The sequence below is a fragment of the Pristis pectinata genome, chromosome 2 (assembly GCF_009764475.1).
Source record: "Pristis pectinata isolate sPriPec2 chromosome 2, sPriPec2.1.pri, whole genome shotgun sequence".
Classification (NCBI taxonomy): domain Eukaryota; kingdom Metazoa; phylum Chordata; class Chondrichthyes; order Rhinopristiformes; family Pristidae; genus Pristis; species Pristis pectinata.
This window is the reverse complement of record NC_067406.1, coordinates 113,658,047-113,670,755: the sequence shown is the minus strand read 5'-3', so window position 1 is coordinate 113,670,755 and position 12,709 is coordinate 113,658,047. Positions and strand designations below refer to the sequence as shown.

At 37.7% G+C, this 12,709-nt stretch overlaps 1 protein-coding gene across 1 annotated transcript in view; it reads left to right on the top strand.

Annotated features, from left to right (window-relative positions):
- lrba (LPS responsive beige-like anchor protein) overlaps positions 1 to 11,485 on the top strand; it is a 626,133-nt gene extending 614,648 nt beyond the window's left edge. The window contains exons 54-56 of the mRNA XM_052010590.1: positions 27 to 223; positions 7,622 to 7,773; positions 10,180 to 11,485. Of these exons, the coding sequence (XP_051866550.1) occupies positions 27 to 223; positions 7,622 to 7,773; positions 10,180 to 10,270 (440 nt within the window). The 3' untranslated portion in view covers positions 10,271 to 11,485. The remainder of the gene's footprint in view (positions 1 to 26; positions 224 to 7,621; positions 7,774 to 10,179) is intronic.
- The last annotated feature ends 1,224 nt before the right edge of the window (positions 11,486 to 12,709 follow it).

Sequence of the window (12,709 nt, the reverse complement as noted above, 5' to 3'; positions counted from 1 at the left end):
ATGCCTTTTTTCTTCTGAATTGATAGAGGGTCCATGCCTGATCCACACAATGAATGGGGACTTGCTGAAGGCCCTTGAGAGCCCTGAAAACTGCTTGCATCCTCGATTAATCCAGTTGTCCTCTGAAGGCCATTGCGTTATTTATTTTGAAAAAGGCCAATTTTGTGTCTTCAGTGTAAATGGAAAGCTGCTGACCAAGATGGAGACGGAGGATTCTGCAAAGGTAATCAGTTGCTTATGTTTCCAACCCAAGGGACATTCTGTTCCCTACCCATTTTGATGCTTTTTCCAAGTAGTATTAAACATGGAAGAATATTAATTTGTCCATGGTTAGCCAAAATGAAACTGGGACAGGTTTGGTAGTTGTCCTCCAGGTTTTCTTGCCTTTGTTTAATCTAAAGAGCCATGAAACTTCATGGAATCTCCAATCAATTTTCATAAGTTCTAGGACCAAAGCACATTCTCCACTTTCACTCCTTCCCTGTATGCCCTCCCTCAACCCTGATCCCTTTCACCAGCAACATGAGAGTCTCAGATAGGTCTATCCCACAGGTAGAACAGGATATACCCAGATATAGTAGTGAAGTAATCCAGGATGTTGGATTCAACTATATTGAACTTTGACTTGGCCAATGAGCCAGTTCATCCAATGAAGGCGTCAGCCTCCAGACGTTTGTCAGGGGAAATTTCAGGATCAACTGTGCCTGAATTGTCACACTCGTCTTTATTTGATAGCAAGGTTATCCAAAATGATTGATGGCTTCACATCAGGATTTGACTCATGACACTAAGTTACTAGGTTAGTAGCACCAGTACAAAAGTACAACACCCAATATGCTAGTTGGGATCCTAAAACAGGTAACAATAGGAGAAAAATCTACAGTTGTCTATATTTTCCTCTTGTCTGTGTTCCCCATTGAACCAAACTTTTCCTGAATGCAGAAGGCCAATTTTCCTGGACCAGACATCCTGGAGCCAGATGGTGAGACCACAGATGATGGCAGGAACTCTGCTGTTGTAAGAAGGAGATGTGTGCAAACCAGAACAAGCCTTGCTCATTAACTTCCCTGTAAATCTTTGATGGATGGCTTGGCCCTGCCTCTGGCTTTGCTCCTTCTCATGGTGTCAAAGTCTTTTAATGCTTCTTTCAAAACATTTTAAGGACAATTAAAAATTGAGCTAAGCAATCAGAAAATTTAGAAAATAGTTTCATAAGAAAATAAAATGAAGACACTACGTAAATAATTAAAAACATTGCAACATATCCTCTTGGATCCAACCTGTTCTCCAAATTCACCATGTGTATTCCTCGTCCTTCTCCACTTAAGTTTACTGGATACAGAGGGCTAAAGAAACTGGCCCTCCACACCCAAAAGGTGTGCGGTGAGACAGAATAGCCTGTGAGCTGCAAGGGTGCTTGTATCTTGAGACCTCTCTTACCACCAGAATCACCTGACAATGTTGATGATGGTGAAAAATGTTTAAACTTTTTAAAATGCAAAATGTATTTAAAATGTTAATTAAAAACACAAACATAGTTAAAAGCATTAATAAAATCGAGCACAGGGATCAGTGATTCCATTTGTCTGGCAGCCCTCCCTGGTATAGAGCTGAGGGCTGGGTGTGGGATGCATCTGGTCCCTGTTGTCAGTATATCATTCTTCAGCTGCTGGACCTGATGGTGATTGCAGCAGCAGCTTAGCTGTTAGAAGCACCAAGGTTCGACCTCCAGCCCACCTCAGACTTCTGCCTTTCACAGCATGCACGCAGAAGCCCAAGAGGTGCTGAGCCAAGAGCAGTTGGGTGCTTGTAGTTCCCTTTGGCTGTGTTTCAATCTAATGGCAATAACTCTTTTGGGGAAAAAATGTCACACGAAGGCTTTCTTGACCTTGTTTAATCTGAAGAGCTCTGAAAACTCACGGAATCTCCAATTAATTTAAATAAGTTCCACGACCAAGTCACCCCACAATCCCCATACAAAATAATGAACTTGCAGGATCTGAAAGCAGAATCCCCAGCATTATTGACGTGGAATCTAAGCAAGCTCCTGCTGCGTTGTTGGACTCCATGGTGTCCCAGCAGCTGTGGGCAACCAGGAAATTACTGGTGGAGCGCAGGCACTGAGTTCTGAATTTATGTAGAAGTCCTGAAAATTTACTGGCACTTACATTGAAAAATGTCAGCAGAGTTATTTTTGTGTTGAACATCTGTCCTATAAACAATGCTGCAAAATTTTTGAATAGACTTTTTGAAAAGATTTTTCTGGTAAGTTCTCAATATTGCACCTTTACTTCATTGCTCCATTCAAAGGCATGTACAGTTCCTGGATGGAGGGAAATAAATTAAGTTTTTCCTTTTTACCTCCCAAGTAGTGGGGTAAACTGTTTTGTGATCAAGACTTGTGAATGGACGAAGAGAAAACCTGTGTATCAATTTTATATTTCCTGTGGTTGAGATATCCTAAGTTGTTTCAGAGCTAATTATTTACTTCCTCAGCATAGTCACAATTGTTCTTGTGTGGGCAAACTCACAGACCATGTTTCATATGCAGCATAAGAGATGAGTGTCTAGTTAGTCAGCAGCTGGCCTCTTACACAGTTCTAAAGAAGCCCTACATAAATTCAATAAACAGCTTGTAATAGGCACATTACAGCTTTCTGGACTCAACACTGATTTCAGATAACATGCCATTCTAGCTGAAGAGAATTTGACCTGAAATGTTAGCTGTTTCTCTTTTCTCAGATGTGACCTGATCTGCTGTGTATTTCCAGCATTTTTTGTTTTTATTTTAGATTTCCAGCATCTGCAGTTTTTTATATATTTCACAGCTGTTAACCTTGTTTCTCTCTCCACAGAGACTGCCTGATCTGCTGAGTATTTCCTCAGCTAGCATGTTTTTATTTCAAATTTCCAGCACCTGCAGTTTTTTTTTTTGCTTTTATAACTTTTTTGGTATTAATGGCTCAAGGAAGAATGTTTGCTTGCACAATAATTCCCTGCTTTTTTGCCTTGAAATTGTTTATGTTCATCTATATTGACTCATGGGATGTCAGTTCGATATTTCCTTCAAAAAGTGACACCATTTACTGTGTGGCATTAGTTTGAATCTAGGTATTCAGATTCAAGGGCTTAAGTTGGTATTGGTTTATTATTGTCACTTGTACTAAGGTACAGTGGAAAAACTTGTCTTGCATTCCAATCGTACAGGTCAATTCATTACACAGTGCAGTTACGTTGAGTTAGTACAGAGTCCATTGATGTAGTACAGGTAAAAACAATAACAGTACAGAGTAAATTGTCACAGCTACAGAGAGTGCAGTGCAATAAGGTGCAAGGTCACAACAAGATAGATCGTGAGGTCATAGTCCATCTCATTGTATAAGGGAACCGTTCAATTGTCTTATCACAGTGGGGTAGAAGCTGTCCTTAAGTCTGGTGGTACGTGCCCTCAGGCTCCTGTACCTCCTACCCGATGGAAGAGGAGAGAAGAGAGAGTGTCCCGGGTGGGTGGTGTCTTTGATTATGCTGGCTGCTTCACCAAGACAATGAGAGGTAAAGCCAGAGTCCAAGGGGGGGAGGCTGGTGTCTGTGATGCGCTGGGCTGTGTCCATAACTTTCTGCAGTTTCTTGCGGTCCTGGGCAGAGCAGTTGCTGTACCAAGCCGTGTTACATCCAGATAGGATGCGTTCTATGGTGCATCAGTAAAAAGTTGGTGAGAGTCAAAGGGGAAAACCAAATTTCTTTAGCCTCCTGAGGAAACAGATGCACTGGTGAGCTTTCTTGGCCATGGCATCTACGTGATTTGACCAGGACAGGCTGTTCGTGATGTTCGCTCCCAGGAACTTGAAGCTCCCAACCCTCTCGACCTCAACACCATTGATGTAGACAGGTGCATGTACACTGCCCCCTTTCCTGGTCAATGACCAGCTCTTTTGTTGACATTGAGGGAAAGGTTGTTGTCATGACACCATTCCACTAAGCTTTCTATCTCCTTCCTGTACTCTGACTCGTCGCTGTTTGAGATAGGCCTGCAACGGTGGTATCATCTGCAAACTTGTAGATGGAGTTAGAGCAGAATCTGGCCACACAGTCATGAGTGTATAGGGAGTAGAGTAGAGGGCTGAGGACGCAGCCTTGTGGGGCACCAGTGTAGAGAATAATCGTGCCGGAGGTATTGCTGCCTATCCTCACTGATTGCAGTCCGTTGGTTAGAAAGTCAAGGATCCAGTTACAGAGGGAGGTCTTGAGTCCTAGGTCTCAGAGTCTGGTGACAAGCTTGCTTGGGATTATTGTATCGAAGGCAGGCATCTTTCTCTTTCAATGGCATTGAGCCAAGCCAGTGATTCATCTTGTGTATAAACTAAGCACAATGTAGTCCTCGTGCTCGGACAAGGAGTGCCTGAAGTAATTGTGTATAATAAAAGATAGCAAATAAAACATGAAACCGTAGTCTACCTTAAATGATTAAGAACTAAACAAATTCTTAATTTGATTTTCATTGTTATTGCGCAGATTCCTTTGCCTTGATTGAATACTTTTTATTTGCTCTCAGCAAGGATTTTGTGTTTTGCCCAAGTATTGAATCTTAGGAAGGAAAATATCTGGTTTGCTCAAATGTATCTGCTGTTGATATAAAATATAATGCACAATGAATTTCATTTAACTTTTTATAAGATATCTTTATTAGTCACATGTATATCAAAACACACTGAAATATATCTTTTTGCCTAGTGTTCTGGGGGCAGCCCGCAAGTGTCAAAGTGTTTTCAACTCTGGAAATTTTGCTTTACATAATTGTGAAGGAATCTGCAGATGTGCCCTTGAAAAGGGCCCTTTTGGAGTCTGGAGTTGAGCAGCCTCGAGCTTTTGAGGTTTATCATGCTCTGAAGCCAAAAGAAATTATGTGATTAAAGAGTATTTGATATAAACAATGATTGCCCAAAGACTGTGAAAATGACATTTTTGGTGGTATTTGAAGTGAAGAGAACTCACGGGGTAATGCAGAACTCCTTTGGGTAATGGACTGTGTACAAGAAATTCTTTGAGGTGCCTTTCAGATGTCATGCAAGGAATACATGCCAGAATGCTGACAACTACAATACTGCCAATCTTCAGGCATAAGAAAGGATTCAAATTTACTTTTATCTTACATGGCAAACAAAGATTACAAGCAAACTTCCTTTCTGACTGTGAAATATGTACTTTTCCACCAAGGATTTACTGTTGTTTTAATCTGAAGTTCTCAGTCTTACTTGCATTTACATCAACTGACACTTATAACATTGGTTGGTTTATTTCAAACTAAAACATCATTGGTGAAATCTATCCTCGCATTATTATTTTCTCTCTCTTCATACCTCTCTTTCCTTTGTGTCTTTCATTGATTTTTTTTATTCCTGACTGGTCCTTTAAGGGAAACATTCCTGTGTAGCTTTAAACCTCTTCCTGTGACAATCAAAAGGTAAACAGCCAATAAAATAAGGAAACATTACAATCATGCTGCTATTTTGACCAAATGTTCTGTTTCGCAGCTGTTTTTTATTCAGTTTATGATGGCATAATACTGCCCTATCTTGTTCAGTCCATTCATTTCTGTGGAAAGAGCAGCTTTAAGGAGTGTTGTTTTCATCCAGAGTACATGTTAAGAACTCTCTTCCTATGTATATTATTGAATTCAGAATCCCTGTATACTGGAAATGCTGTGGTATCTAGGTGGGAATTGCTTCTTTAATGGTCTTGAGGCATCCTAAGCTTTTTCTGTTGCTCAGGGTTTTTGTTTGCATAATGGGTAAAGCTCACTATTAACGTCAAAAGTAAAATTCATTATTTTTTCTCAAAAAAACTACACACACAGATTTTAACTGTGCATTATTTTCTTTGATCTTGTGAACTTTAGTATGAAAAAAACTTACTTATCCAGCTTCTTCATTCAGTCTAGTTCAGTTCAACAAAATCCATTTTGTTTTGAAATTAGGTGAAACTGAAATTGTATTTTCTTGTAGTAGTAATAATGTAAATTGTCACTTTCAAGAAAATGTTCTTTCTGTGAAATATTAGATATATAAGGGCCGTTAATTAGACATTGGTACAGAGCCAATTTTTCACGTGAATTTTTTTTTTAAACGAGCACAATTTTCCATGGAAAGTTTGTACTCAATGTAATATGGGATTAAAATTCCTCTCTATTTTTTCTGGTTTCTCCGATTTTGGATGAATTGTGCTGGAAAAAAATACAATCTAGCCGAAACTCCCACATAGTGAATCTCAAAAAAATGGGCCATTACTGGAAGAAATAAATTGCAATTGTTCTGATCTTATTTCATTTATTCCTTTTGTGTAATATTTTGGATTCAGTAACCTCGCCAAAATCCAGTGCTCTGATCTAAACATATATCTGAACAATTGTCAGGGTTTTGAAATACTTGGCTCACAAATTGCTTTCAGTAGTTTGTACAATGGAACTGTGTCAACTGGAATATGATTTGAGAATAACAAGAATAGAAGTCTTATTTAACACAAGACTCTCACATAAAAGTAGATTTCTTCGTAATTTTTGAATGAAAATTCACAAAAGTAAGTGGTTTGTATTTCACCCATTGCTCCATGTAATTACAAGTAAATATTTACATTTTTTCAAATATTATGGTGACACTATAACATGCTGTTATATTTCTAGTGGCACTGGCTATAAGTTTGGCAGCAATGAGCAGTACCATTTATTTGAAATATTTTGGATTTTTTATGCCCATAATCATTTTCTTCACCGCCTGCCTATGTGCAGTTTTATATCATAACTGTGTACTGACAATGCTGATGCTTGGAATTACAACACCCAATTATACAAGATGAAATCTGATTTTTAGTCTAGAATGAGACATGGACTGATGATTAATTAAGCACATTAGCTCCAGCTATCTTCTGCTTTTTTTAAAATTTGTATGCTATTTAGCAAAGAATTTAGTAGTGTTGTGAAAACACTTGCTTTCTTCAGACTTCTCAAAACTTTCAGAAATTCTGCACTTTATTTTCAGAAAGTCAACAGAGGCACTTGATCTACAAAGGCTGTGGTTAGTCTCCAAGTGGCAATCAAATTCTGGTTGGTTATGTATCTGGTATTGAACAGCACAATCACTGGACTTTCTACATTTTCTAAACAATATAGAAGTGGGAATTATGTCATCCATTAGCAAATGTAGCATTAGGCAATGTGATTGCACTGCAATATCATGAACATAACTTGGACAGCAGTGTCATTTGTCAAAACACCCAGCCATTGACCAAAGAATGTTTTCATCTCAGCTATTTGTAATGTACATGCCTTTGATTTGTTGGCCAGTAGAAACCAAAATGACACATTTTCTTAAAATAAGTATAAGTTGTAAGATGAGGATAGTGTGCTTAATGATTTACAGTTGTGACAAACTGACATACTAGGAAAAATAAAACTGTCAGTTTTCTGTTAGAAGTGAGAACATTATGTCCTTGGAGAAAGCCCTGGGTGATACTGTTAATATACAAGCTTGTTTAAAAATACCAGCTGTTGAGATGCAGCCAAAGACAGCAGATGACTAAGTGGATATGAGCTGAGAGCTATGTTGTAATATGTGCCGTTCTTCTTCAGGCTATGCTACTGAGTCGTGATGGCCAATACCTCATCACTGGGGGAGATAGCGGGATAGTGGCTGTGTGGCAGGTCTGGGACCTCAAACAGCTGATGACCTACCCAGGGTGTGATGCTGGTATTAGGTCCATGGCCATGTCCCATGATCAAAGGTAAGAAATTTTAAAGAAACTACTTGATTAAGCACTACCTGTTTTATGGAACTAGAAAATGTCAATCATGTACATTTATTAAAATTGTCATTACATAAACTTTAGAGTCAAACCCCATACCAAGCTTACAATATTAAAATTCCAGATAGTTTCAAGCTAAAGTGACAAAAGTAATTTGATTTTTACAGTAACTTATTTTAAGAATGTATTTATAGTATTATCCATTCCCAGGATCCACAACCAAGTGTGTAGTTGAATGATGCAGAAAAAACTCCACCATCCTTACCATCTCTTAATTTTCATTACCAAAGACAAATTTCCTAAGCAATTACTGAAAGTTTAATCTATCACTTAAAGGGCAGAGAATAGAGCTGGGGGGAGGCTAAAATACGATATTACTAATTTATGCTGCAATTAAACTCACATTTTTAAAATAAGATTTTAATTGCAGCATAGAGAGAGCATATCAAAATACCCCAGGACTCTGCATAGGCCAATTACCAAACAAAACTTGACACTAAAGCACATAGGGTAGGTGATCAAAAATTTGGATCCAGAAGTAGGTTTAAGGAGCATTCTCAGAATAAAAAGCAATGCAAAAAGGTTTAGGGAGAAATTCCAGAGCTGAGGATCTTGTCAACACAAAGCCTTGGTTTTGTGGCAGAATAATTAAATTAGAATGTACCAGAAACCACAATTGATGGAGGTCCATCATATTGGAATATTATAGAGCAGGAGGAGATTGCAGATATAGGGAAAGGGTGAGGCCATGGATGAATCTTACAAAAAGTATTTTAAAATTAATGCTTTACCATGTACCCAATGTTGGTCAGCAACTACAGGTTGATGGATGTATGGAACTCAGTGCAAATTAGGTCGTGGCCAGCAGATTTTAGAAAGGTTCTTGGAGACTAGGAGAAGGAAGGCTGGAATAGTCAAGAAGTAACAAAGGCATAAATGAGGGTTTCCGATGAAAATGAGTTCAGAAAAGGTTGAGTTGAGCGATGTTATGGAGAAGAGGTTTTTTTGGTATGGCATCAACAGTGATTGAAACTGATACGGAGCATATAATGGCAAATTTAGAATATGTGAAAAGATCAAATGGGTCAGCAGTGTGGTGGAGATGGGTGTTGTCAACATTCACATAGTAGCTGATGTTATGTTTTTAGAAAACCTTCCTTTGGGGCAGCGCATAAATGAAAAGGAAGAGGGGACCAAGAAAAGATTCTTGGGCAAGAGCTAAGAGTGCAGGTGTTTATAGGAGAAGCCATTTCCAGATGATTGCTTTGCAAGTTGTTGTTGAGTGTGCAGTTTCAGATCGAAAGTGTAAGATATGAATGTTTTAGACATCTGTAATTTTGCATTTTCAGTCAATCGTGGTCTGTGGAGGAATCGGTAATTTTGTGAAATGATTTCTGCATTTTTAATCAGGTGTATTGCACTAAATTGGGCCAAACGAAGTTCTTGATCTGCAATGTCAACAATTCCTCACCCCACCACAGATGCTGCTCAACCTGCTGAGTTCCTCCAGCAGTTTGTCTTTTTGCTGCAGACTCCAGCATCTGCACTCTCTTGTGTTCCAGGGTTATTTTCTCTACTCACCTTCAGTCATAGTCAGTCATTGATAACTAGGTTTGAAAATTAAATTTTTAAATACCTGTTTTTTTTTTACTAATTTGGCTGTAAGAAATTTTAGGAGCTTATCACAATGAGAGTTGTTAACCCTGAAGTAAAAATACAGTGTGCAAATGTGCTTGATATTAAATTTCCCAGCTAGGCATGGTTAGATGCAGAGTAACTATGTCATAACTAACTCTGGTAAACAGGATGCTTCATTCCTAACCTCAGATGAGCAACATTACTTCATCAAGATGATGTAATGTTTCCCATACCAGCTCTCATATAAAATCTTTGAGATGGCAGTTTACTTCTACTTTAAGAGAAGATTCTTACTGTGGCTTCATTGCCATAAAGAACTTGCTCAAGATTATCCAAAGTCACTTTAGAATCCATACAACAGGCAGATGATGTATGTTCTCTGGCCCAGAGATGCATTTACATTAAAATACCACAAGGGAAAATCAGCATCAAATCCACAGCACCAATCAATTCCTATTTTAGATATTTTGTCCAAGTAGGCTCACTAAATCTGCATTAGCATGTCACAGTCAAATCCAAGATTTTCATTGTAGTTAGCTTAAGATGTTATAAAAGAAGTTATTATTATCTGCATGTGTAATGTGTATTATTCACTAAATGTCTAGTACTTTTGAAGAAGTAGATGTCTTACATTTTTAAAGTAAGCATTAACTCAAATATCATCTTTATTCCTTTGGACAGATTTTAAAAACTGATAATTGATGTGGATTATATTCTGTGTAATTAACTGTGTATCTTTAAATTTAGGGTTATCATCACTGGTATGGCATCTGGAAGTATAGTACTGTTTTACATAGATTTTAATCGATGGCATCATGAGTATCAAACAAGGTACTAATAGTGGATTCAAGGCACTGGAGCTCACTACCACGTGCTGAGATCATGACACTTTCATCTAAAAGAGCAAACAGCATCACTGGTGCAATGATGGTTTTTAATCAATGGAATCATACAATCCTGCCACTGTATATAATGGCATCCATTAATAAATCTGAATGTAACTTAAAAGTCTCTAGGAAAGCGGAGTATTTTGAAATGCTTACTGCTATTTTTGTAGAATATAAGGAATTTGACATATCATTAGTAAATCACCAGAGCATATAAGTCTGATGCAGAAATACAAATTGTCTATTTTTAGGAGGAACAAATCTTTACATGATTCTTTATAAACTTGTCATTCATAAGAAATACAAGACTATTTCTTTACCTTCATCTCTGTAAGAAGAATAAGTGATTGATTTAAAAGACTGTAAAACTGAATTTTTAATCAGATGTTCATAATTATGTTAGAATTAAGCAATATATTTACACCTGTGATTTAATTATTCCATATGCAGAGATCAAATTTTTAAAAAGAATTTTTTTTGGGAAGAAGGTTTGCACGTGGGGGTGTACAAATCCTTTCTAAGGCATGGTTCTTTTCTGTATTTTTTCCATTAATGTAATGGTAGCTTAGCACTGATATTACCTGGAACAAAAAGCAATATTTAAATTATGATCTAGGATTTTTTATCTTTATACAATGTGTTGGAAACTGTATTCTTGTCATTGGCATGCTGCTGGGCTGGAAAAGGGATCTTTCCTCAGAGTTTAGGTGAACAGTAAATCAATGCAGTGTATTAAGTTTTGTCTGTTCTCCATTAGTGTGTGCATTTCAGAGAATTGTATCCATTAATTTCATTTCTATAGCCTTTGTTCAACATGTTTATAATCTCAGCATTGTTATACTAAATTCTGATGACTCTTTGTAATTGTGAAATTCTGTTTGGGTTCCCGTCCTGCTTGTTGTGTGTGTGAAATCCTACAACTGGGATGTTTTAGACAACCTATAAGCCTTCATAAACTAGATTGCTGAAAACATTCCATCTTTCTGGGTGAACGTTTGTACAATTTGGATCCTATGGGTGCCTAGTTGCACATTGGTAACCTGTCAGAGGGACCCAGTTACTGTATTTCAGAACCTCACTCAGAAAAGCTTTTTTGGTGATTATTTGGAATGAGTTTATTTCAGTTTGTGTAATGAGATCAAAAATAAAGTTCACTTGTACCTTGAGACCGAAGAGCCTTTTTTTGACTGACAGTACTAAAACAATCCAACCTTAAGATCAGCTGCTGTTTATTTAACTAACGTTATATCAAGCAAATCTCTAAGCACCTCATGTAAACCGTGACTTTGCATGACTTATGGATCATGTTTTCCTTTTCTGCAACAGAACTCCAAGTCACCTGAGGCTATGCAACTGCAGATCTGTAGCTCTTTAAAGACAGCTAAGTCTCAGCTGGAGAAATAATACCAGCCTTTGTAAGAAGTTAATTATAGAACAAAAGCTCCGCTTAAAAGTTAGATTCCATGGATTTAACTGTTTCATATAAGCAATGATCTTTTTTTCATCTTAATTATCACCAACTCCGTAAAGGGAAATCCGGCTGGCCCCACTGACTTGTAATTGACAGCTTTATTTCACATGAAGATTATTAATTGGGTTTTCAAGAATAAGTTCAAATGTCTCCTGATGTGTGACATGTTTAAACTGTTTTATCAATGAACTCCACACTTTCCTGCTGCTGTGGAGAGCCGACAATCAGATGGATAGTTTTGATCGAGACCAGAACTCTGAAAACTAAACCCAAGACACTGAACTATTACATCATCTATTGTAAACTATATGTTTTAAGTTCAACTGACTAAGTTATCCTTATTGTAAAAGCTAACGATTGTTCCAAATTAAGTATAGTAAAAATCTGATTTAAAGGGTGAAGTTTGTGCATGTGGAGAGCTAACTTCAACATTCATTTCAATGCTAATCTGAAAGACAATAGGAAAATGTGATTTTTTTTAATTTAATTTTTTTTTAATTTTATTTACAGCGTGGTAACAGGCCCTTCCAGCCCAACGAGTCCGTGCCGCCCATTTTAAACCCATATTAACCTACCCGTACGTCTTTAGAATGTGGGAGGAAACTGGAGAACCCGGAGGAAACCCACGCAGACACGGGAGAACGTACAAACTCCCTACAGACAGCGACGGGAATTGAACCCCGATCGCTGGCACTGTAGTAGCGTCGCACTAACCGTTACTACCGTGCGTTTGTGTTAGTGGCCGCTCAACATTTTCAATAACTAATTTCTGCTCTGGTTTCACATTACAACTCATAGCTACTCAGTTTTTCCACATGACATAGTTTCAGAATTTTAAAGTTTTCCTTTCCCATTTGATAAAGGAGGTAAACAATGTGCATAGGCTAAAGTACCCTCTTGGAGCAGCTTCAAAATGTAA